The sequence below is a fragment of the Macaca nemestrina genome, chromosome 8 (genome assembly GCF_043159975.1).
Source record: "Macaca nemestrina isolate mMacNem1 chromosome 8, mMacNem.hap1, whole genome shotgun sequence".
NCBI lineage: Eukaryota > Metazoa > Chordata > Mammalia > Primates > Cercopithecidae > Macaca > Macaca nemestrina.
In genome coordinates, this window is record NC_092132.1 from 22,067,323 (window position 1) to 22,093,242 (window position 25,920).

At 44.6% G+C, this 25,920-nt stretch overlaps 1 protein-coding gene and 1 pseudogene across 7 annotated transcripts; one reads left to right on the top strand and one right to left on the bottom strand.

Annotated features, from left to right (window-relative positions):
* Positions 1 to 2,134: 2,134 nt before the first annotated feature.
* On the top strand, positions 2,135 to 25,419 carry C8H8orf76 (chromosome 8 C8orf76 homolog). Of its 7 annotated transcripts, none has more exons than XM_071067859.1 (6): positions 2,135 to 2,547; positions 6,234 to 6,329; positions 7,783 to 7,926; positions 14,778 to 15,235; positions 18,806 to 18,938; positions 19,017 to 23,101. In XM_071067859.1, exons 1-6 carry the CDS (start codon positions 2,431 to 2,433, stop codon positions 19,101 to 19,103), a joined length of 1,035 nt encoding a protein of 344 aa, XP_070923960.1. In that variant the 5' UTR covers positions 2,135 to 2,430; the 3' UTR covers positions 19,104 to 23,101. The 7 variants fall into 7 exon arrangements, with proteins under 7 accessions (XP_070923960.1, XP_070923961.1, XP_070923958.1 ...); XM_071067860.1 differs by having other exon boundaries at positions 19,020 to 23,101; XM_071067857.1 differs by having other exon boundaries at positions 19,042 to 23,101.
* On the bottom strand, positions 8,457 to 8,932 carry LOC105479429 (ubiquitin-ribosomal protein eL40 fusion protein-like; annotated as a pseudogene).
* Positions 25,420 to 25,920: the final 501 nt, after the last annotated feature.

A 25,920-nucleotide genomic window follows, 5' to 3' on the forward strand; every position in this document is an offset into this window, starting at 1 on the left:
ATAGGATCTGGATTCTATTTTTTAAAGGAAAAATAAAATAATTATTAGTTAATAAATGCAGTTTTATACAGAAATCCTCCACAACTTTCAGGGAGAAACTGAAAGAGTCATTAGTGGTAAAAAGGCTGGAAACACCCGAGCCCAGGAATCCTGAGTCTAAAGGGCAAAGAACTACCTTTTATCCGTAAGCACCCTAACACTTCCTGTTTCAGCAGAAATATGGTTTTTTTTTTTGTTTTTTCTTTTTATTTGAGACGGAGTTTCGCTCTGGTTGCCCAGGCTGGAGTGCAATGGTGTGATCTCGGCTCACTGCAATCTCCACCTGCCGAGTTCAAGGGATTCTCCTGCCTCAGCCTCCGAAGTAGCTGGGATTACAGGAATGCGCCACCACACCCTGCTAATTTTGTATTTTTAGTAGAGAAGGGGTTTCTCCATGTTTGCCAGGCTGGTCTCGAACTCCCGACCTCAGGTGATCCGCTGGCCTCAGCCTCCCAAAGTGCTAGGATTACAGGCGTGAGCCACCACTCCCGGCCAGAAAAATGTTTTAAACGGATCTTGATGAATTAATTCATCAGTAGCTAATACCTGGAGGCTGTTCAGGTGGAGCCTCCCACCCCAGGCTGCTGGATAAATGAGCTGGTTCTAGATTTTGGCAATAATTAGCAGAGAGATGGATTCTGACACCTAGGGGAGTGGATTAGGTGAGTTTGTGGAGGAAAAAGTTGGGTTGAAGAAAGAAGGATGAACCTGGTCAACATGAAGGAACCCCTCTCTACTGAAAATACAAAAAGATAGCTGGGTGTGGTGGCCCGCGGGAGGCTGAGGTGGGAGGATGGCTTGAGCCCAGGAGGTTGAGGATGTAGTGAGTCGAAATCGCGCTTCTGCACTCTGGCCTGGGCGACAGAACGAGGCCCTGTCTCAGAAATAAACAAAATAAAATTTTAAAAAAGAACTCTGAAAGACATAAATAGTGTAAGAGAAACTGGTGAGAGTGAAGAGGAATAGGAAAAAAATAGGGAAAACCTGTATGTTTATTACCTACCGTGTAATATGGCACAATATTGTGCTGTATGATACTGGCCAATATTTTGTCAACAATCTCTGCTTTCTAGAGTCAAAAGTGTAAGAATTGTAGTAAATTGTAGTAAATGTTAGTCTTAGAATTTTGAGATTTGGTGTTCTCCAGGGTCGAATGAATGCTCCCTGATCTAGCCTCCCACGGTATATTTCTGTGTTTTTTCTTTCATAAATGCATGAATGACTCCAGTCTTTTGTTATTGGTGGTAGTGTCTCTTGTCCGGAAGCACGGAGAGTACGAACTCATTTCTGTATTTCCCAACTTTCAGCCACGTAATGACTGAAACTTAACAAGTTACTTAACCTCTCCAAACTCCAATATCTTCAAAATAGGATTTGCAAAATGGGAATCACTGTGGCTTTCACAAGGTGGTCGTTAGCCGAAAAGAGAAAATGTGCTTAACACAGTGCCAGGAATGCACAGTGGTTAAAAATTGGTACTTGCACCGGGCGCAGTGGCTCACTCCTGTAATCCCAGCACTTTGGGAGGACGAGGTGGGCGGATCGCTTTAGATCAGGAGTTCAAGACCAGCCTGGGCAACGTAATGAAACCCAGTCTCCACAAAAAATACAAAAGTTAGCCAGGCGTGGTGGCACGCGCCTGTAGCCCCAGCTACTTAGGGGACTGAGGCGGGATGATCGGTTGAGCCCGGGAGTTCGAGGCTGCAGTGAGCCATGATCTCGCCATTGCACTCCAACCTGGGTGAGAGTGAGACCCTGTCTCAAAATTGTTTTATTTTATTTTATTTTTTATTTTGAGACGGAGTTTCACTCTTGTTGCCCAGGCTGGAGTGCAATGATGTGATCTCGGCTCACCGCAATCTCTGCCTCCCGGGTTCAAGCGATTCTCTTGCCTCAGCCTCCCAAGTGGCTGGGATTACAGGCATGCGCCACCATGCCCGGCTACTTTTTGTATTTTCAGTAGAGACTGGGTTACTCCATGTTGATCAGGCTGGTCTCGAACTCCCGACCTCAGGTGATCCGCCCACCTTGGCCTCCCAAAGTGCTGGGATTACAGGCGTGAGCCACCGCGCCCGGCCTTTTATTTTAATTTTTAAAAAGGTACCTGCGAGTTTTAAACAGCTACTCTGGGGCCAGCGTGCTTTTTGAGGCGTGCCGGTAAGGATCGTTCTGTCCATCTCCTGACATGAAGTCAAAACCTCCGTCCTGGGGTTGGGTCAGTTAGTGGGTCAGATAATCATCTCAGCTCAACCACTACTCCCAGCCAGCAGCGGCCACATCCCCGCGTCGCCCTCAAAGACTACAAGTCCCAGCCTACCGCGCTCTGGGCCGTGGAAGCCCCGCCTTTTCCGGCGGGCCCCGCCTCCTCGTTGCCCCGGCCGCGGGGGCGCGATGGATACCGGGTGCTGGTTGTTCGGCGGCGAGTTCGAGGACTCTGTGTTCGAGGAGAGGCCGAAGCGGCGGTCAGGACCGCCCGCGTCGTACTGCGCCAAGCTCTGCGAGCCGCAGGTGAGAAGCTGGGGCCTCTTTGACTCATCCCGCACCCCAGGCCTCGCCCTCCGGGGGTCCCCGGCCCGTCCGCCCGCGCGAACGCAAACCCTGGCCAGCTCCAGCGCCCACCGCCTCCCCCGCCGTCCCTCACCCTACACTGGGAAGCGGACTTCCCAGGCCCCATTCCGGGTCCATGGGCGAGAATCCCCGCGTTGTCAGCAGCTTGACTCCCAACTGGCATTTGGCCTGCCTGGCTGTTGCCGGCTGGACTCACGCCCCTGCCCTGAAATCTCCGGTACCTCCCATTTGCCTTCACTACTCCTACAGCCGGGCGGTCAGGCCCCCCAAAACGGTGACGTCCGGCAAACCCACTCGCCCCTCCCTCTTCAGCGAGCTCCCCCTCCCCGTACCAACCCCGCGCTGTTATATTCGTTTTTCAAGGCACATCTTAAATGTCACCTCCTCCAGAAAGTCTTTTCCGATTTCGTCTTCCAGCCATATATTTTTGTCTTTGGCTCCCTTCCCTCTATTTAGCTTCTACTTAAAGCACTTGTCAGTATTCTCATGCAGTCCTGAGACCCGGAGTGCTAAATGATCGCACCAGCATGGGTTCTTGATGCCCTTGGCAGTGCCTAACAGTTTTTATTCATAATAGGGACTCCGCGAATATTTTTGAATTAGTACAGTATTACTTCCTATTCTTTCATGAGTGTAAATAGCTCATCAGTCAAAACTAATGTGTATGGAAAATACGGAAGTGTTCCGGGCACAGTGGTGGGTTCCTTCGCATATATTGTCTCATTCGTTCCTCACAATTGTACTGACAAGATGCCAGGCCCTCGATAATTACCGAATTATGTTTTTGGTTATTTCGGTTACATTTTCTCCTTATCACATAACGATCTTTCAAAGTTACCCTCAGCCCTGGATCACTTGGACTCAAAACAGGGAATGGGCTTGGAAACCACGTGGCAGAACATTAAAAAACTGGTTATGAGGCCGGGCGCGGTGGCTCAAGCCTGTAATCCCAGCACTTTGGGAGGCCGAGACGGGCGGATCACGAGGTCAGGAGATCGAGACCATCCTGGCTAACACGGTGAAACCCCGTCTCTACTAAAAAATACAAAAAAAAAAAAAAAAAAACTGGTTATGAGATAGGACTCTTGAATTCCAATATTGGCTTTACCACTTGCCTTGAAGGTGTCAGCTCCTTATTTGTCCCTTCAGAAAAATAATACATGCTGCCTCACAGAGTTATTGTGAGAGTGAAATGAGACGATGTATATGAAAATACTTTTGTCAGGTCTGATGTGTTGTACAGGTGCATAGAATTTAACACAAATTCTAAAGTCAAGTGATTTTTTTCTTTTTTTTTTCTTTTTTTTTTTTTTGAGGTGGAGTTTGTCGCCCAGGCTGGAGTGCAATGGCGCGATCTCGGCTCACCGCAGCCTCCGCCTCCCGGGTTCAAGCGATTCTCCTGCCTCAGCCTCGGAACTAGCTGGGATTACAGACGTATGCCACCATGCTGGCCTAATTTTGTATTTTTAGTAGAGACAGGGTTTCTCTACTGTTGTTAGCCAGGCTGGTCTTGAACTCCTAACCTCAAGTGATCTGCCCACCTTGGCCTCCCAGAGTGCTGGGATTATAGGTGTAAGCCACTGCCTTTCCGTATATTATTTATTCAATAGTCAAACAATCTCAGTCTCACTTTCCTTTTTATCCATAGGATTTAAATCAGTAGAAAAGCAAATAAAGGCCGGGCGCGGTGGCTCAAGCCTGTAATCCCAGCACTTTGGGAGCCCGAGACCATCCTGGCTAACACGGTGAAACCCCGTCTCTACTAAAAAATACAAAAAACTAGCCGGGCGAGGTGGCGGGTGCCTGTAGTCCCAGCTACTAGGGAGGCTGAGGCAGGAGAATGGTGTAAACCCGGGAGGCGGAGCTTGCAGTGAGCTGAGATGGGGCCACTGCACTCCAACCTGGGTGACAGAGCGAGACTCCGTCTCAAAAAAAAAAAAAAAAAGAAAAGCAAATAAAGTATCCCAGATGGGCATTTCCTCAGACTTCTCTCCTACAGGTTTTTGGTATTTCGTTGCATTGGAGCCTCCGTCTAGCCTTAATTTCTGTCTCCTTTGCTGAAATTCTAGTTTTTTGCCATTATGACATTTTCATAATTGCACCATATCTATAATTCTTCTTTCCTATGTCCTTTGAGTAAAGAATTGTCAATCCCTATTCCAGTCACACTAAAATTTCTCTACAAGAGAGCATGTCTCATTTTAAAGAACCAATGTGGCCTGGATGCGGTGGCTCACACACTTTGGAAGGCCAAGGTGGGCTGAGGCAGGAGGATCACTTGTGCTCACGAGTTCGAAACCAACCTGGCCAACATGGTGAAACCCTATCTCTACAAAAAAAAAAAAAAATACAAAAATTAACTGGGTGTGGTGGCACGCACCTGTAATACCAGCTACTTGGGAGGCCCAGGCATGAGAATTGCTTGAACCCAGGAAGTAGAAGTTGAGCTGAGATCGTACCACTGCACTCCAGCCTGGACAACAGGGTGAGACTCTCTCAAAAAAATAAATACATAAATAAAGTAAAGAACTAGTGTGAACTATGCTAGATAAATGTAGGTTCCCAGGCACCACAGCCCTATGTATTGAAAATGCTGTAGATAAAATCATACAGTTGTGTGCTGCTTTTCTAGAGAGGTATCATATTATTGTTGCGCTTATTACCTGTGATAATTTTTTTTTTTACTTATTAAATATATTTTTAGTTGAGACAGGGTCTCACTCTGTTGCCCTGGCTGGAGTGCTGTGACCTGAACACAGCTTACCATAGTCTCCGAGTCCCAGACTCCCAAGCAGTTCTCCCACCTCAGCCTCCCAAGTAACCACATCCCACATCCAGCTCCTTCTTTTTTTTTTTTTTTTTTTTTTTTGTAGAAATGAGGTCTCCCTCTGTTGCCCAGGCTGGTCTTAGACTCCTGGGCTCAAGCAATCCTCCCACCTCAGCTTCCTGAGCAGCTGGGACTACAGGTGCATGCCACCATGCCCAGCTAATTTTTTTTTTTTTTTTTTTTTGAGACAGTCTTGCTCTGTCGCCCAAGCTGGGGTGCAGTGGGATGATCTCTGCTCACCGCAACCTCCACTTCCTGGGTTCAAGCAATTCTCCTGCCTCAGCCTCCCAAGTAGCTGGGATTACAAGTGCATGCCACCACGCCTAGCTAATTTTTGTATTTGCAGTAGAGACAGGGTTTTGCCATGTCCATGCTGGTCTTGAACTCCTGGGCTTAAGCTATCCACCAGCCTTGTCCTCCAAAAGCGCTAGGATTATAGGTGTGAGCCACTGTGCCTGGCCTGCCCAGCTAATTTTTAAATATTTTGTAGACATAGGGTCTTTCTCTCGCTATGTTGCCCAGACTGGTGTCAGACTCCTGGCATCAAGCAGCCTACCCACCTGGGCCTCCCAAAGTGCTAGGATTGCAGGTGTAAGCCACTGCACCTGAGCAGCTTGTGATCATTTTAATAAAAATGGAGCCCTAATTAAAATGTTCGTTCTTTGTCAGTGTGTTTCTCCTGAGTCTCGTCTTAAAGAAGTCTTTGAGGTTTAATCAATTATATTATGGGAAATTGCTTCTGATATGAGGTGGAAAAGCATAGCTTCACTCTCTAATAGACTGTTTTCATGATTTCAAGTGGTTTTATGAAGAAACAGAAAGCAGTGATGATGTTGAAGTGCTGACTCTCAAGAAATTCAAAGGAGACCTGGCCTACAGACGACAAGAGTATCAGGTAGAATTCCACATACAGAAGATGGCAGTGCTGGCCGGGCGCGGTGGCTCACGCCTGTAATCCCAGCACTTTGGGAGGCCGAGACGGGCGGATCACGAGGTCAGGAGATCGAGACCATCCTGGCTAACACGGTGAAACCCCGTCTCTACTAAAAAGTACAAAAAACTAGCCGGGCGAGGTGGCGGGCGCCTGTAGTCCCAGCTACTCGGGAGGCTGAGGCAGGAGAATGGTGTAAACCCGGGAGGCGGAGCTTGCAGTGAGCTGAGATCTGGCCACTGCACCCCAGCCTGGGCGACAGAGCAAGACTCCGTCTCAAAAAAAAAAAAAAAAAAAAAAAAGAAGATGGCGGTACTTGACGTGGGCTCTTGTTTTATCGATTATGGCATATGCAAATAACAGTGTGCCAAGTTAGTGTGGTGTTTATGAAGATGAATTTAACCTTTTGTGATGTGTGTTTGTAATCTGAGGTGCCTAAGTTTCTGTCCTTTTCTGCTTGGCTCTGTATGATTTGTTTGTTTCCTGTAACTCCAACAAAAGGATCTATTTGGGGTCCTTGTAGGTTTATTCCCCAAGGTTTTGTATCTCCTCATTACTTAGGACCCTCTAGCACAGATATTTCACTGTGCCACAGGAGCAAATCACCCCAAGATGTGTAGGAAAAAGGAAGAACTAACAACTAGATGTTAGATTGCGTTACACATGTATCTCATTTCATCTTCATGAGAATCCTGTTTTTATTTTGCTCATGAAGAGGTTATAAAGTAAGTTAGTGGCAAAACCAGAATTCAAAGCCTGGTATATTTGGTCTCAGAATATTCTTTCTACTATGTCATGATTCTTTCCATAGTAGTAGTGATTATTTTCTCTAGCCATTCCTTCTCTACCTTTTAGGAAAATAGGATTGACTAGATGTATTAGTCCATTTTCATTCTACTGTGAAGAAATACCCAAGAGTAGATAATTTATTTAAAAAAAAAAAAAAAAAAAAAGAGGTTTAATGCACTCACAGTTCCACATGGCTGAGGAGGCCTCACAATCATGGCAGAAGGTGAAGGAGGAGCAAAGTCATGTCTTACATGGCAGCAGGCAAAGAGAGCATGTGCAGGGGAACTGCCTTTCATAAAACCATCAGGTATCTTGAGACTTACTAACTACCATGAGAAGAGCATGGGAAAAACCCACCCCATGATTCAGTTACCTCCCACCAGGTCCCTCCCATGACATGCTGCGGGGGTTATGGGAGCTGCAATTTAAGATGAGATTTGGGTGGGGACACAGCCAAACCATATCACTAGAATGCTGAAATCTTCTTTAATTCATTTAAATATTCATTTAATTCATTGGTCAGTTATAACATTACTTTCCACCTACGAAAAAAATCACCCCTATTCTGAATCCTTTTTTCTGTTGTGTTTTCCTCCTTTCATTCCTTTATTTAACAAATAATTTCCAGAAAGCACTGCAGGAGTATTCCAGTATCTCTGAAAAATTGTCACCAACCAATTTTGCCATGAAAAGGGATGTCCAGGAAAGTCAGGCTCGGTGTCTGGCTCACCTGGGTAGGCATATGGAAGCACTGGAGATTGCTGCAAACTTGGTGAGTGATTTTATTGCTGATTTTCACACATATTTCTATAAGGGTGGTCGAATGGTGTATTTTTTGAAAACAAAACAAACTTCTTGCTAGTAGCAAAATCTATGGGTTTGGATAAGCAGAAGAAAATTGTCAGGGGTGTCAGAGAATTGTCAAAATTGTCAGAGAATTTTATTATGATGACCAACTTAGAACCTAGGCATAATCATTTTCTTGTAATACTTTTCTTGTGTCATTCTCAAAATTCTTTATTGCCTGAAAATCTCCTTTGCAGAGGTTTTTCTCTTGTTAGGAGTAACATTCAGTGTGGAAGGACTATGAGTGATCTGTTTTCTTCATTAGATTGTTTTTAGACTTTGTTCTCCAAAATTTCTACAATGAACATATATTTTTCTAAGCACAAAAAAGGTCCCCCCCACAAAAATGACTAAATACTCATACTAAGCCACACTTAATAGTCCTTTTTATTTTTAAGTGAAATTTGCAGAATTTTTTTTTCTTTTTTCTTTTCCCCAATCAACAAAAGGGACACTTTATTGAGGCCCCAGGGCCATGGGGCCTGGGCAGGAGGCTGCTGTTTGGGGGAAAGAAGAGCCTTCTTTGGCCTTCTTCTTGGGGCACAGGTTGTTGGTTTGGCCGCCCTTCTTGTGGCAGTTGACAGCACAGCGGGGTGCAGGCGGGCACAGCACTTGCGGCAGATCATGTTGTTGCGGTTGTATTTCTGGGCGAACTGGTGGAGGGAAGGCTCAGTAATGCCACCTTGCAGGCGCAGCACCATGTGCAGAGTGGACTCTTTCTGGATGTTGTAGTCTGAGAGAGTGCAGCCATCCTCCAGCTGTTTGCCCGCAAGTATCAGATGCTGCTGGTCAGGTGGGATGCCCTCCTTGTCTTGAATTTTGGCGTTGACATTCTCAGTGGTGTCACTGGGCTCGATCTCAAAGGTCTTGCCTGTGAGGGTCTTCACAAAGGTCTGCATCTCTGCGTCTGGAGCTTGGCAGCCTCACTGAAGAAAAAGAGCGAATTTTCTTTCTTTCTTTTTTATTGATTTTTTTGAGGCAGAGCCTCACTCTGTTGCCCAGGCTGGAGTGCAGTGGCGCGATCTTGGCTCACCACAACCTCCGCCTCCTGATTAAGGCAATTCTCCTGCCTCAGCCTCCTGAGTAGCTGTGATTACAGGCACCCGCCACCACGCCTAGCTAATTTTTGTATTTTTAGTAGAGAAGGGGTTTCACCATGTTAGGCTGGTCTCGAACTCCTGACCTTGTGATCCGCCCGCCTCGGCCTCCCAAAGTGCTGGGATTATAGGTGTGAGCCACTGCAATCGGCATTTTTTTTTCTTTAAAAAAAGTTTTATTGCCTTTTTCCACACATTCTGAAGCGGAATTTTTTTTTTAAGGGATAAAGAAAGGCCGTGCTTTCCAATTCTAGATTCTATTGCTTTTGTTTCTAGGTTAAGGCATTATTTGTATTGATTTTTGTGTAAATTTTATATGGGAATTAGTCTAAATGGACTAGTTTTCTTCCTCGGAGGGAATTAAGGAGACACTATGGCACTGATTTTGAGCTCTGTGGATGTACCGCCCAGCGATCAACCTAACATATGCACACAATTGAGCTGACATCTGCCGTCTCATTAACTAAGAGAAATCCCTAACCTTTGCTTGCTTAGGGCTTCACAGCATAGGACCTCCGCCTCTTGCAAGGAAACTTTGGCAGTAATTGTTCTAAGAACAAGGGAAACAGCTGTGTTTTGTTGTTTCTTTTCTGTTCTCTACTAATTGGGGGTTAATGCTTAAGCTGAAAGATACATCACTTGAACAGGAAGCGTTTGCATGAGCAGTTAACTTGATGGGATTTAATTGTGTTCATTTCTAGTCTCCCCAGTCTGCAAATTAACAGTGCTCTTGGCCTTTCTGGTGCCTCTCTCTAGCCTTCATTACTGTCCTCCTCTCTCCGCTTTCTCGCACGTCACTGTTGTGCTTCCTCCTCTTTGCCTTGATCGTTGAAGGTAGTGGCAGCTGGATTCGTGGCAGGGGTTGAGTCATCTCTGGTTCCTTCTAGCTTAGGGAGTCTGTTTTGGTGGCTCAGAGAAGGATCTGTTGCCAATCAGCCGATGCCAGGTTTTTGGTGCTGGGGATGGTTACTAGGCAGGAGAAACACCAGTCAGAGAATCCTGGACTTTCAGAACTGTGCATCAGGTGTCCCAGCAATCTAGTTGGCAGGACTGTCGGGTGGAAAGTGGGCTCATGGGGTTCGCCCCTTTCTGTGGGCTTTGCACATGATCTTGAAAAGGAGCTGGGCACATTCCTCAGCCCCGGGCTCAAAACTCCCTGAGCCTAATACAAACACATCCCATCCTCCCATCCCACCACATACCGCCATATATCTCTCAAACTCCCTGAGCCCAGTACAAACACCACCTGGAAAATCTCCGATAAGGAGACAGCCATTCAAGGTTACTGAAAGCGCGGGAGCCAAAAGAATTTCTTTGTTCCCCTGCAACTTTCGGGCTATAAAAAGCAAACGTTCGCATTGTTCGGGGCCCTCTTGCCCTCTTGTATACTGTGGAATGGAGGGACCAAGTTCGAACTTGTAGTAAAGATCCTTGCCGCTTGGCTTTGACACTGGTCTCTGGTGGTCTTCTTTGGGGAACAAACGGTCTGGGCATAACATCTGGGGGCTCGTCCGGGATTCCCCAAGCCCACCAGACCCCTGGTCAACGGATCTGCTAGGATCGATCTACTGATAGGTGAGCTGGCTCGTCTCCGTTTGTCTGTCTGTGTCTGTGTGTCTGTTCTAAATCTGAATCTGTGACTCGCGAGGTCTGAAACTGGAGCTGGCACAGTCCTGGCGGATGCGCTATAGGACGGCCAGCGGAGACCGGTGGGAGACGTCCCCTGGCTCTCTTCTGATTTAAAATGCTATCTGAGCTGCCGGAGCGCATTCGCGATCCAGGCAGCAGCTGACTCTGACCCCGACTGCCGGGACACTGGTCTCTGGTGGTCTTCTTTGGGGAACAAACGGTCTGGGCATAACAATCTCAGTGGACCCTGCCTGTCTGCATGGCATTCTCATTTCCTGGTAAGCTGTGTTTTGTTTTTTTTTTTTTTTAAATTTCTTCTCTACGTGAGGACCCTTGCCTTTTGTTATTAGCTCTGACCCATATCTGTTTTTTGTGACAGTAGTTACTGTCTTTTCACATTCTGTAGGGGACCTGTCACAGTATGTAACATTGAACAAAATAGACAGTCCCAAGGTGCCCATCAAGATACAAACATTTTCTGTTCACAATTTCTGCTGAAATTCATTCACCTCTTTTCATGATTTTTGGATAAGATTTATAATAGGACTTATTTCTTAAATAATTAGAACATTTTCTTATAGTGGTTGGTATGCTTACGTGGTAACTGTGGTAAGAAAATGGCTTTCTGGTAGTAAATGACTCCTTTTCATTTATCCACTCAGCACTCAACAAACATTTCAGTCCTGTTTTCCTGGTTCTGGGTTCGATGCTAAGAAGACAAACAATACATCGTGTACATGCAGTGCTCATGTAGTGTCTGGTGGGTTTACCAGCGCACGTATATATATCAGCTCTTTTTTTCCTTTCTGAGATGGAGTCTTGCTCTGTTGCCCAGGCTGGAGTGCAGTGGTGCGATCTTGGCTCACTGCAGCCTCCGCCTCCTAGGTTCAAGCAGTTCTCCTGTCTCAGGCTCCCAAGTAGCTGGGATTACAGGCACGTGTCACAATGCCCAGGTAATTTTTTCTGGTTGTTTTTTTAGATGGAGTCTCCCATTGTCAGCCAGGCCAGAGTGCAATGACGTGATCTCGGCTCACTGCAACCTCTGCCTCCTGGGTTCAAGCGATTCTCCTGTCTCAGCCTCCCAAGTAGCTGGGATTACAGGTGCCCACTACCATGCCTGCCTAATTTTTTTTTATTTTAGTAGAGACGGGGTTTCACCATATTGCCCAGGCTGGTCTCGAAGTCCTGAACTCAGGCAGTCCACCCGCCTCAGCCTCCCAAAGTACTAGGATTATAGGCATGAGCCACTGTGCCCGGCCTTTTTTGTATTTTTAATAGAGGCGGAGTTTCACTATGTTGGCCAGGCTGTTCTCAAACTCCTGACCTCAAATGATCTGCCCACCTCAACTTCCCAAAGTGCTAGGATTACAGGCGTGAGCCACCTTGCCCGGCCATATCACCTCTTCTTAAGTACCTTTTATTCCTTGACTTTTAGTATAACTGACTATAGCTCTCCTGCTTACCAGCCATATTATGCCAGGCAAGTTATCTAACCTCTCTGTGACCAGTTGCCTTATCTATAACATAAGGAAAATTACTGAATCTACTTTAAAGAATTGTCAGGAGGATTAAATGAGGAAAACACTTAGAATAGTGCCTGCCACTGGGTAAGCACTCAGTAAATGTTAACTGTCATCATCATGTTATTGTTACAGGAGTTGCAGTATTCTGGAAAAATCACTCAAACTCATTTAAATATATGTATGTATGTATATGTATGTATATGTGTGTGTGTATGTGTGTATATATATATTATTATTGTTATTATTATTTTTTTGAGATGGAGTCTCGCTCTGTCGCCAAGGCTGGAATGCAGTGGTGTGATCTCAGCTCACTGCAGGCTCCGCCTCCTGGGTTCACGCCATTCTCCTGCCTCAGCCTCCCAAGTAGCTGGGACTACAGGTGCCCGCCACCACACCTGGCTAATTTTTTGTATTTTTAGTAGAGATGGGGTTTCACCATGTTAGCCAGGATGGTCTCGATCTCCTGACCTCGTGATCCGCCCGCCTCAGCCTCCCAAAGTGCTGGGATTACAGGCGTGAGCCACCGTGCCCAGCCTAAATATAATTTAATTTTAAGAAAGGAGTTTACTAATCCAGCTCTCAAAACCATACCATTGACAGGGCACGGTGGCTTACGCCTATATTCCCAGCACTTTGGGAGGCTGAGGTGGGCAGAGGTCCAGAGGTTGAGACCAGCCTGGCCAACGTGGTAAAACCCCATCCCTAATGACAATTTTAAAAAACTTGCTGGGCCTGTTGGTGGGCGCCTGTAGTCCCAGCTACTTGGGAGGCTGAGGTGGGAGGACTGCTTGAACCTGGGAGGTGGAGGTTGCAGTGAGTCAAGATCACGCCACTGCACTCCAGCCTGGGCGAAAGAACAAGACTTCATCTCAGAGAAACAAAACCCTGTCATCAGAGTCATAGTTTGTGAGTAACAGCCTCCACCTTAACATACGCTTGCTTTCTCAATATCAAAATGTTTTTGAGGCCGGGCACAGTGGTTCGTGCCTATAACCCCAGCACTTTCGGAGACCGAGGTGGATGGATCACTTGAGGTCGGGAGTTCGAGACCAGCCTGGCCAACATGGCAAAACTCCATCTCTACTTTATGCAAAAATTAGCCGGTGTGGTGGCAGCTGCCCATCATCCCAGCTACTCCAGAGACTGAGGCAGGAGGATTGCTTGAACCTGGGAGGAAGAGGTTGCAGTGAGCCGAGATCGCACCATTGCACTGCAGCCTGGGCGATGAGAGCGGAACTCTGTCTCAAAAAAAAAAAAAAAAAATGTTTCTGAACAATATAAAGCCCTATAGACTGATTACAGAAGAAGGGTAGCATTTGTTACAGATGTAGTCTATACATGTTTTCCTTATAAATAAAAGACATGATTTGACTTTAGAAAAGTCATTACTCAAACGTGATTTAACATCTGTGATGGCCGAGGAACTGTGCTCTATACTAGGAATTTGCATTGAACAAAAGCTCTTATGGAGCTAAATGGTCTGTTGGGAAGGACAGATGCTAAACAGTAGTAACAATAAAACGAGATGTGTTCTGTCTTTGGGAAGGTACAGTGTCACCACGTCAGTTGTATGGAGCTTTATCTCCTATCTCTTCACTCAGTGTGGGAATATTTAGAGCTGCCCACAGGCCTTCACTTGCTGGTGTATAGTTTCCGGGGCCGTATACCAGGTAGTTTTGCTCCTGTTTCATGCTCAGTGTGGTTCTATGAGGGAGCCTGATCTGGATGCTTGCAGGCCAGGCTTTCCTTAGACCTCACATCAACTTGAAGGTAATTTGAGTCTGCCATCTGCTCTCTGCAAACTTTAACTTACAAAAAGCAGACCTGTCTTTACTAACCCAGAGGACATTTGCCATATGGCAGGTTAGGCAAGAGATGGTGGCTCTGGTTAAGGAGATTTGAAAAGGATTTTCTGATCAGAAGGAAACTAAGCAACCCCTTTTGGCCAAAAATAATTGACCTTGGTAATGGTTACCAGGGAAGGCATTTGGATTCAATTAGAATGCGTCATGAAGCATGGAGAGCTTCAGGGCTGTCCTGTTTAAAATGTCTAAGCCAAATAAAATTTGGAAGTGGAGTTTGTTCAAATCCTCAAGGAAATTACCATTTGAATTTTTAGAAAGCCTTGAATATTACAGTGGAATCATTAGGCCAGGATCTAAGAAAAGTGGCTGGGTCTTTCAGATATCTGGCTGAAGACAGTAAAGATTATAATAAAAATTGGACATAAATGGATATTTATGTTTTTGATGCCGAACTTCTGGCAGGCCACCATCATATGAATTGTTAAGTTATTATGACATTAGGATGTTTGAGAATGGCTGGCGACTATTTCTCTAGATAGCATGTATCTCTCTAGGTTTATGGTTTCAAACATGAAGTGTATTGAAATATATTTAGGTCACTCGTATAGCTACTGAAAGATACTTCTGATTTATAACATATACAACTTGGGTTTTTAGGCATTCTCATTTTATATGGAAAATGCTTTGAAGTTTAAACTTTTTAACCTTTTTTTTTCTCCTTAGGAAAATAAAGCAACCAACACAGACCATTTAACCACGGTACTCTACCTCCAGCTTGCTATTTTTTCAAGTCTGCAGAACTTGGAGAAAACAATTTTCTGTCTGCAGAAACTGATTTCTTTGCATCCTTTTAATCCTTGGAACTGGGGCAGATTGGCCGAGGCTTACCTGAGTCTGGGGCCAGCTCTTTCAGCAGCACTTGCGTCATCTCAGAAACAGCAGAGTTTCACCTCAAGTGACAAAACTATCAAATCCTCCTTTCCACACGCAGGAAAAGACTGTCTTTTGAGTTTTCCTGAAACCTTGCCTGAGAGCTCTTTATTTCCTGTGGAAGCAAATAGCAGTAATAGCCAGAAAAATGAGAAAGCTATTACAAATATCCAAAACTGTATGGCAGAAAAGAGAGAAACAGTGTTGACAGAGACTCAGCTGAAAGCATGTGCCTCTTTTATACGAACCAGGTAAGCTGAGAGTCGCTTAAGCAACACTTGGCAATGAGCTCAGAGTAAAGGCTTTATTTTCTAATTTTTTTTTTTTTTTTTTTTTTTTTGAGACGGAGTCTTGCTCTGTAGCCCGGGCTGGAGTGCAGTGGCCGGATCTCAGCTCACTGCAAGCTCCGCCTCCCGGGTTTACGCCATTCTCCTGCCTCAGCCTCCAGAGTAGCTGGGACTACAGGCGCCCGCCACCTCGCCCGGCTAGTTTTTTTTTTGTATTTTTAGTAGAGACGGGGTTTCACGGTGTTAGCCAGGATGGTCTCGATCTCCTGACCTCGTGATCCGCCCGTCTCGGCCTCCCAAAGTGCTGGGATTACAGGCTTGAGCCACCGTGCCCGGCCTATTTTCTAATTTTAAGCTTCAAAAAGTTCTAGGCTAAACGTTTGGTATATATTTTTGAATTTTTCCTATGGTTGTGTTGAACGTTTGTCATTCTAATATGTAATACTTGGAAACAAAACTACATTTGTTTAAGAATAAAACCTATGGTGGCTGGGTGTGGTAGCACATGCCTGTAATCCCAGCATTTTGGGAGGCTGAGGCAGGTGGATCATTTGAGCTCAGGAATTTGAGACCAGCCTGAGCAACATGGTGAAATCCCATTTCTACAAAAAAATTTTTTTTAAAAGTTAACTATGCGGGCTAGGCGCAGTGGCTCACGACTGTAATCCCAGCACTTTGGGAGGGCGAGGTGGGCAGATCACAAGGTCAGGAGATTGAGACCAGCCTGGCCAACATGGTGAAACCCTGTCTCTACTAAAATACAAAAAATTAGCTGGATGTGGTGGCGCGTGCCTGTAATCCCAGCTACTCAGGAGGCTGAGGCAGGGGAATCGCTGAACCCGCGAGGCGGAGGTTGCAGTGAACTGAGATTGCACCACTGCATTCCAACCTGGCGAAAGGGCAAGACTCTGTCTCAAAAAAAAAAAAAAAAAAAAGTAACCAGGCATGGTGGTGCATGCCTGTAGTCCCAGTTACTCGGGAGGCTGAGATGGAAAGATTGCTTGAGCCTGGGAGGCCAAGGCTGCAGTGAGCTGAGATCACACCACAGCACTCCAGCCTGGGCAACAGAGTGAGACTCTGTCTCAGAAACAAAAAGCAATATAACCTGTGTCATTGCCCAAGATGGAATGTTAAGATTAGAAAACATTAAAAATTAGGAAAATAAAAATGTATAAAACACTGAAAAAGGGAGAGGAGATATTTTAAAGAAGGAATTTTCTGTTTATATGTTCCACAGAAATCTAAAGAAGAAAATCAGCTCTTGTGTTTGCATTGCTGATAATGGGAGTAGATGATGCTTAATTCATTCTCTAGAGAATTCCCATGGTTTGTGCCTAGGGATACCAAGTACTTTTCATCCTTAAAGTATAAGAGTTTGAGGGAAGGGTGGGGATAATACACTTGACCAGTTCTATAAATGATGAGAGAAGAAGCAGATTCTCTCATGTTTCAAATGGTACCAAAGAATGTACAGATTTTTCAACTCAGGAGGATTCAAGAAGTATTAATAGGCTTACTGAGAAGTGGTATCTATTTGGCAAATTTTATTTTATTATTATTTTTTTGAGATGGAGTTTTGCTCTTATTGCCCAGGCTGGAGTGCAGTGGCGCGATCTCAGCTCACTGCAACCTCTGTCTCCAGGTTCAAGCAGCTCTCCTGCCTCAGCCTCCTGAGTAGCTGGAATTACAGCTGTGTACCACTACACCTGGCTAATTTTTGTATTTTTAGTAGAGACGGGGTTTCACTGTGTTGGCCAGGCTGGTCTTGAACTCCTGACCTCAGGTGATCCACCTGCCTCGGCTTCCCAAAGTGCTGGGATTACATGTGTGAGCCACCGCGCCTGGCCAAAACCTGTGATTTAGAGAGCTCTGGTGACTGTGATGCTGGATTAGAAGGAGGAGCTAAGGACTAGAGGTTGTGGACTAATTAGTGGAAGATGATGAGGGCCTGACCTAGGCTGGTGCAGTGGTAATAAAAAAAAGAAATGGATATCACTGCATGATAGACAGGACGTGGTGACCAGCGGAGTGTGTGGGAAGGATGAGGGTGGGAGAATGGAAGAGTCTCTGCAGTCTCTCGTGGATGCACAGGTGGATGGTGGTGCCTTTCGCTGAGATAGGACACCTGGGAAGATGAGCAGAGCTGAACTGGGGTGGAAGGCAATGATTTTAGGCTTGAAGTACCGAGACTCAGGTGCCTGGAGGATATCCAGAGGGCGGAAAGCAAGTTACATCAAAGGGATCACAAAGGTGAACGCTTCCCGAGGCCGGGTAGGTGATGTCAGCGGGTCAGACTGAAGCAGACAGATCATCATTTCACCTGTGAGTCAGGTCAGGCTCCTTTCTGAAACGCCCCGGTGGCTTCCCATTGCACTTACATCAGTTCCACGTTTCTTGCCACGGCCTGCAAGGTCTGATTTGAATTGGCCCTGCCTTTTTTTCCCCACCTCATTTCCTACACATTTTTCTCTCTGACTGTGTTCCAGCCACAGTGATCTTAATGATTTTCAAGCATGTCAAGTTTTTTCCTGTGTCAGAGCCCCCTTCTCCCTGGCCAAGCCCTCGCCCCCAGATGTTCTCCCACTGGTTCCTCGTCAGGTAGCTCGTAGCTTGCCTAGTATCTCAGGAAAGCCTTCCTGCCTACACTGCCGCATCTGAAGAGGACACTGTGTCCACCCTGTCTTGGGTTTTTTGCCTAGCACTTGTCACTACCTGAAATGCTTATGTGCTGTCTCCCTCCTTCCATTCCATGAGGCCTCAAATGTGTTTTGCTCATCAGTATCTCTCAATGCCTAGCATAGTGTCGGGCACGTTCCGCAGTATGGAGAGCCGAGTGCTTCTGGGCATTGCAGTAGGTACCAGTGAGAAAATGGGGAAGCTCTGCATATTATTTATTTAAAAAAAACAGAAGGAACCAAATGAGGAAGACAGGAGGAAGTTAAATGAGAGAGGAGACCAGCTATGATCATGACGGGGAAGTCAGTGGTAAGGTATCGCAGAGTGGTTGTCAGAGGGTCATCAAAGATTTGGCCCTGCTTGGGGTAATTGAAGTGTGCTAGCGAATCTAATTAGTCCTTGCGGTCAAGTTGCTGTGGGGTCAGCGAGATGGAAGGGTCACAGAACACTGACTTCAAAGGAGCAAATCTGGAGGGCCTGTGTGAGAGGAGTCTGATTGGGAGGCTTGTTCCTTTCACTCCAAATTACTCATCCTTTCAATCCCTTGACTTCCACAGGAGGCTCTTTTGAGGCCGGAAGCTCTTTTCACGTGTTGCCCTCTAAAGATTTCTTTGAGCAGTTTTAGTCTTTATCTTTTAGAAAAGATGAATCTCCAATGTAAAGTTGGGCAATTGATTCCGAGTCGGAAGCTTTAGGGATTGAAATGATAGTTCTAGTGAGGGTGGGTACCTGCTTTTTAACCTGGTGGGGCTCGCAGCCAACTCAATACCTGGGCTCTCTGAATGTTTCCTCACGGCTTTCCTTTATCTGGAAGCGCTGGGACTTTTCGCCACGCATTGGGACTTTTCGGTTTTTCAGGCTTCTGCTTCAGTTTACCCAACCTCAGCAAACATCGTTTGCTTTGGAGAGGAACTTAAGGACTCAGCAGGAAATTGAAGATAAAATGAAAGGGTTCAGCTTCAAAGAAGACACTTTGCTGTTGATAGCTGAGGTGAGTGTATCCCTCGGGTTTATGTGAAACGAGGCATCATAGATATTTTCCCTGGTTCTGATAGCATTTTTTAAAAAGCAGGGTGAAATCTCATCTACTGAAGGACTTGTCTCCCTCCTTTGTGTGCCTTTTGATCACTCAGCAATCACCAAGGCGGCCTCTTGATCGGCATTCCCCTGCAGCGTGTGGGACGGCAGGGGCTGTGTTTCATGCACTTGTTAGCGCTTGTTAGCACCTGCCTGTCTGAACATCATCAATGCCCAATAATTGTTTCAGTGCTGAATAAACGAATGAATGAATGCTTACATTTGTGCAGCAGTTCTATTTTTTTTCCTCCATTCATCATAACAGCTTGTGAAGATGAGTAGAGCTAGAATTGAGGCTCAGAGAGCTTGTGACTTTCCTTCTGGTCAGATTTTCAGTGGCAGAGCAGGTCTGGAGCTTGTGTTTGCCAGCTGTAAGTCCATTTTATCTCTGCTCCACCCTGTTACTACTTTGATGGTTGCATAGAAATTCAAAGGTCAGTTTTTTTAAACTAACATTTAAACCTTCCTTGGCTTTTTTTTTTTTGAGTCAGAGTCTTGCTCTGTCACCCAGGCTGGAATGCAGTGGCACGATCTCAGCTCACTGCAACCTGTACCTCTTGGGTTCAAGTGATTCTCATGTCTCAGCCTCCCAAGTAGCTGGGGTCACAGGTGTGCACCACCATGCCCTGCTAATTTTTGTATTTTTAGTAGAGACAGGGTTCACCATGTTGGCCAGTCCGTCTTGAACTCCTGGCCTCAAGCAGTCTACCCACCTCAGCCTCCCAAAGTGCTGGGATTACAGGCCTGGGCCACCATGCCACATCTCTTCCTTTTACTTCTGAGAGGCTATGCTAGTCTGTTTTTCTCCTGTGTTTCTTAACGTTCCTCTGCCTCTTGGGACTCAGCTGGTTTCTTCTGTAGCTTAAGTAATGGCATACTAAGGATTCCCTTGGCCTCTCTGTTTTCTACTTTTCTCTCACAGAAATCATCACCACATCCCTAGGTTCCATTGTCACCTCTGGGTTGATTACTCTCCAGTCTTTATCTCCAGTCTCATCTCTGGGACATGTGTCTCACGTCAGATTAATTGCCTATAGGTGGTTAACTTGGGATAATTATTGATTACTCTTCTGTCACTTCAAGTGCAAAATGTCTAAAATGGAACTACTCATCAAAACACTCCCTGTAATCCCATCACTTTGGGAGGCCAAGGTGGGTGGATCACTTGGTCAACATGGTGAAACCCCATCTCTACTAAAAATACAAAAAACTAGCCAGGCGTGGTGGCAGGCACCTGTAATCCCAGCTACTCAGGAGGCTGAGGTGGAAGAATCGCTTGAACCCGGGAGGTGGAGGTTGCAGTGAACTGAGATTGTGCCACTGCACTACAGCCTGGGCAACAGAAGGAGACTCCGCCTCAAAAAACAAAACACAAGAAAAACACTTGTGGTCAGTCTTTTACTTCCCCCAAGTTCTACATCCTCCAGGAAGCTTTTCTGGAATAGTCTGTTCTGTTGTAATTTCTCCTTCCTCTGAGCTCAGATAGTGATTACTTGAATAGATAGCTCTTTGGGCCCTAAAAAGACATGAGAATGTGTCTTATGTTTTCATCTAGGTGTTAGGTTCCTTATAAGTAATAGTATGTTTTGAGCATCTTTGTATTCTTCACCATGCTCGATAAATCTGTTGGTTGGGTGGAAGAGTAGTTTCCTATGTGGACAATGCATGTGATATACCAGTGGAGCTTTTTAAAAAGATAGAAAATGTCTGGGCCCTCGTTAGGATTGTAATTAGGATTATAATGTACATTTTGTTTTGTGCTTGTTTTTATTTTTTTTAAAGATAAGGTCTCATTCTGTCACTCAGGCTGGGCTGCAGTGCATAATCTTAGCTCACTGCAGCCTGAAATTCCTGGGCTCAAGTGGTCCTATCACCTCAGCCTCCCAAGTTCATAGGATTACAGGCACCCACCACCATGTCCAGCTAGTTTTAAAATTTTTTGTAGAGGCAGGGTCTCACTATGTTGCCCAGTCTGGTCCCAAACTCCTGGCCTCAAATGATCATCCCACCTTGGCCTCCCTAAGTGCTAGAATTACAGGTGTGAGCCACCATGCGGCCTTTATTTTGTGCTTTTAATTTTAGTTGACTTGTGATAACATAACCCCATATCCTTAAATATTCTTTGATCATATGCTTTTTTTTTTTTTCCTGTTTATAATTCTTGTATTTGAATTAGGATCCAAACAAGGTCTAAATATTGTATGTGGTGCTTTTGTCTCATGTGTGTTTTTTATTCTATAACAACTGCTCTTCTCCCTCTTTTTTACTCTGATAAAATACGTAACTTAAATTTGCCATCTTAATCATTTTTGAATGTACAATTCAATGGAATGAAGTACATATACAGTGTTGTGCCACTTTGACCACTATTTCCAAAAATTTTCATCACCCCAAACAAACTCTACCCATTAAGCAATAACTCCCTATTCCCTTCTCTCTCTACCTGCTAGAACCTCTAATCTACTATTTTGCTCTATGAATTTATTCTAGATATTTCAAATAAGTGGAATCATACCATATGTGTCCTTTTGTATCTGCTTTATTTCACTTAGCATAATGTTTTCAAGGTTTATCCATATTATAGCATTTATCAAAACTTCATACCTTCTTATGGCTAAATAATATTCATATGTATGTACATATCTCATTTTATTTATCCACTCATCTGTTGATGGATACTTGAGTTGTTTCTACCTTTTGGATATTGTGAATAATGCTGCTGTGAACATTAGCATATAAGTATGTTTGAGTCTCTGTTTTTTGTTTGTTTGTTTTGTTTGAGACGGAGTCTTGCTCTGTCACCCAGGCAGGAGTGCAGTGGCACTATCTCGGCTCACTGCAGCCTCTGCTTCCCAGGTTCAAGCAATTCTCCTATCTCAACCTTCCAAGTAGCTGGGGCTACAGGTGTGTGCCACCATGCCCAGCTAACTTTTATATTTTTAGTAGAGACAGGCTTTCACCATATTGGCCAGGCTGGTCTCGAACTCCTGATCTCAAGTGGTCTGCCTGCCTCGGCCTCCCAAAGTGCTGGGATTACAGGCGTGAGCCACTGCACCCAGCTAAGTCTCTGTTTTTAATTATTTTGGGTATATACCTAGGAAGGTAATTACTGGGTCATATATTATCTTTAACTTTTTTAGGAACTGCCAAACTACATTTTATTTTCTATTTTGTGATATTTACCTAACATTGTGACGTGGGTATGACCCTATATCCTAAATATTATATTTGAGTACACAATTTTTAATGACTGGATAGTAGTCAGTTTTTGGACAAACTATAATTTACTTAGTTCCCTGTGTTGAACATTTAACAAATACTCAGTACCTAGTTTAATAAATCCTTGCAAGAAAATTAATGTGTGCATTTGTACCTTTTGGAACAGATTATTAGAAATAGAATCACTGGATTTAAATATATGAGTATTTTAAAGACGTAAAGCACATTTCCAAATTGTCATTTCCAAAAAGCACCTTTCCAAATTCTCATTTAGAAAGGTTAGTTCAGTTTATGTATCCTCCAGCAATATGTGAAAGCACTGTTTTTTCTACGCTGATCCTGACTATTAGATTGGCCCATGTGAAATCAATCATTTTGGCCTCTTAAATCATCTATTTTGCATAATTTAATTTAATATTACTTTAAAAATTGGTAGCTTGGTAGGTAAAAATGTAATATTTTTAGCATTAATGTTTATTTATTTACTATTAAGTTGAACAATTCTTTCATATGTTTATCGACCATTTGTATCATGTCAAATGCCTAGTCTTGCTTTTGCTTCATTATTCTTTCTGTTTTTCGTAGCAATTTTAAGAGTTCTCTCTATATTACACTTAAGTATCTTTCTATATGTTACTATATTTTCTGAAGTTTATGATTCTTTTTTGGCATATGTAAGTTTAAAATGTTTATGTGGCTGACTGTTTTGGCAGATTTTTGGACACCTGTAAATATTGTACCTGCCCATCCCTCTTTGGGAAATAGTGTGTTTGGGCTTACTGTTATTCATTTATCTTTTTTTATTTTTAAGAAAGGCATTTTTGGTGTTTTATCCCAGATTTTAAAATACTACATTTCATTGAATCTAGAAAATCATCAGTTGTAAGACATATCATTTGATGTGTCACTAAAAGAAAAATAAGATGTCAGCCGGGCGCGGTGGCTCACACCTGTAATCCCAACACTTTGGGAGGCCGAAGCCGGTGGATCATGAGGTCAGGAGATCAAGACCATCTTGGCTAACACGGTGAAATCCCGTCTCTACTAAAAATACAAAAATTAACCAGGCCTGGTGGCGCATGCCTGTAATCCCAGCTACTCGGGAGGCTGAGGCAGAACAGCTTGAACCCAGGAGGCAGAGGTTGCAGTGAGCCAAGATCGCGCCACTGCACTCCAGCCTGGGCGACAGAGAGAGACTGTCTCAAAAAAAAAAAAGAAAGAAAAAGAAGATGCCATTTACAGTATCACATAAAGCCTCACTCTAGTGGTTATCAAATACATTTTTTTTTTTTGTTTTGGAGGTGGGGTCTCACTCTATCTCCCAGGCTGAAGTACAGTGGCATGTACTCCAGCCTGGAGCGACAGAGCGAGACTCTGACTCACAAAAAATGGTAATAATAATTTTTTTTTTTGTAGGGACAGGGATCTTGCTCTGTTGCCCTGGCCGCCCTCTCTAACTCCTGGCCTTTAGCGACCATCCTGCCCTCGGCCTTCCAAAGTGTTGGGGTACAGGTGTGAACCACCACACCTGGCTCAGCTACATCTTGATTTTAGAGATGTTAAAATACAAAAACAAAAAGGTATCTTAGAACTGGTGACATACCAGGCTTTAGTAAATACTGACTGTTGCCTAGTGAAACTTGGCTCTCATTGGCAATTTCCTCAAACAATATGTAACCTTTGAAGATTTAAACCCAGTCCTCAAAACCATTCTTTGAGCTTGCTTCTTAATTCATTATAGTTTGAGTTTTCATGAACACATTCCATATCCGAGTTTGCAGGAACCTTGGAGATTATCTAATGCAAATCTATGTGGAACTTAAATTCCCTCCCCAACATCCCTGCTCCATGGCTACCTACGTAAGCTTTCATGCCAGATAGTATGAAATGTTTTGGAGGCCGGGCGCGGTGGCTCAAGCCTGTAATCCCAGCACTTTGGGAGGCCGAGACGGGCGGATCACGAGGTCAGGAGATCGAGACCATCCTGGCTAACACGGTGAAACCCCGTCTCTACTAAAAAATACAAAAAACTAGCCGGGCGAGGTGGCGGGCGCCTGTAGTCCCAGCTACTCGGGAGGCTGAGGCAGGAGAATGGCGTGAACCCGGGAGGCGGAGCTTGCAGTGAGCTGAGATCCGGCCACTGCACTCCAGCCTGGGCGGCAGAGCGAGACTCCGTCTCAAAAAAAAAAAAAAAAAGAAATGTTTTGGAACTTAATTTTAGTTCATTGTCATTACCCAAGGTCAGACTGCTTACTTAGTGGGTTCAGGTACAAGCTTTCTACAACCTAACTTTGTGATGTCTTCTCAAAGAAACTAACCCAGAATCTTGGGACATGACCCTGTGTTCATCTGGGCCTGATTCTGACCAGTAGGGGGCAGTATTGTACCTTCATTGGTAACGGGCTCCTTAAATCCCTAAGATTGCTTTGGTTATAGAGAGATTAGAGTCCTTTTGGGTCAGGAAAAGGTGGGCCCAGCTACATGGCACAGTTGCATTCTCACCAACAGAATATGCTCTTTGAAACAAAGAGGGTAACTCAGTACTCCTGGTAAACCAAATAATACTGCTGCCACAGCAGTACCGAAGTGATTCTTTCACTTGGGGAGAATGAGAGTAGAAATATGGGATATTTTACTTGTCCTTGGATAACTACTTCTGAGATCAGATGAGATCGGGCACGTTCAGGGTGGTATGGCGGTAGACGGATAACTGCTTCCGAGCAAACATCTTTTCAATGGGTTGGGAATGTCCCCTGGCTGCTATTTTCTGCCTTTGAGTGAAAGCCTTTACAGTTGATAACTAGCATTCCATGTCTGCTGCCTCTTATTGGAACAGTTTTCTTTTTTTCCCCCCCTCCTGTTACAGGTTATGGGAGAAGATATCCCAGAAAAAATAAAAGATGAAGTTCACGCAGAGGTGAAGTGTGTTGGCTCCGTAGCCCTGACTGCCTTGGTGACTGCATCCTCAGAAGAATTTGAAGACAAGTGGTTCAGAAAGATCAAAGACCATTTCTGTCCATTTGAAAATCAGTTCCATACAGAGATACAAATCTTAGCTTAGTGGGTTATAAAAAACAAAACCACAAACATCTTGTACTGTATTAGTTGTCCTTGTTTACTTCAGACAGGATCCATTGCTAATCATGGAGTATAAATGATTATGTTTTATAAAACTGGCTTCTGTCTCAAATAATTTCTACTGCATTCAGTTTATGTTTTGTTTTCTTTTTGGATTTTTCCTATCCCATTATAAGTACTGTATCTTAGGCCTACTACCCCTTTAGAAGGTAATCTGTTGGGGAAGTGTATCAAGGAGGCTTTTAGATTTGTGGTCTTTTAAAAACAGTTACTATATTATAGCCAGCACCATAAGAATCCACGTTGTTTAGGTAAATTCATTGGGAATGACCAAGAATGTTGAGATGTGAAACTAAGCTATTTCTAAGAAGGGTGTACCAAGCGCTGTGAAGGGTTGGAGATCTTACCCTGTGAAGCGTCTAGATCTTACCCTACTTGTAAGCTAACAGGTTAGCCTCTCCCACTTTTCTTTTTTTTTTTTTTTTTTTTTTTTGAGACGGAGTCCCGCTCTGTCGCCCAGGCTGGAGTGCAGTGGCCAGATCTCAGCTCACTGCAAGCTCCGCCTCCCGGGTTCACGCCCGTTCTCCTGCCTCAGCCTC

What these genes read in the sequence shown, in the direction of transcription:
- C8H8orf76 (XM_071067856.1), top strand. Translation starts at nt 2,431, where the DNA reads ATGGATACCGGGTGCTGGTTGTTCGGCGGCGAGTTCGAGGACTCTGTG. An exon ending in ACAGACGACAAGAGTATCAG is followed by an intron (nt 6,330 to 7,782) that starts GTAGAATTCCAC and finishes AATAATTTCCAG; the next exon opens with AAAGCACTGCAGGAGTATTC. An exon ending in GCCTCTTTTATACGAACCAG is followed by an intron (nt 15,236 to 18,805) that starts GTAAGCTGAGAG and finishes TCGGTTTTTCAG; the next exon opens with GCTTCTGCTTCAGTTTACCC.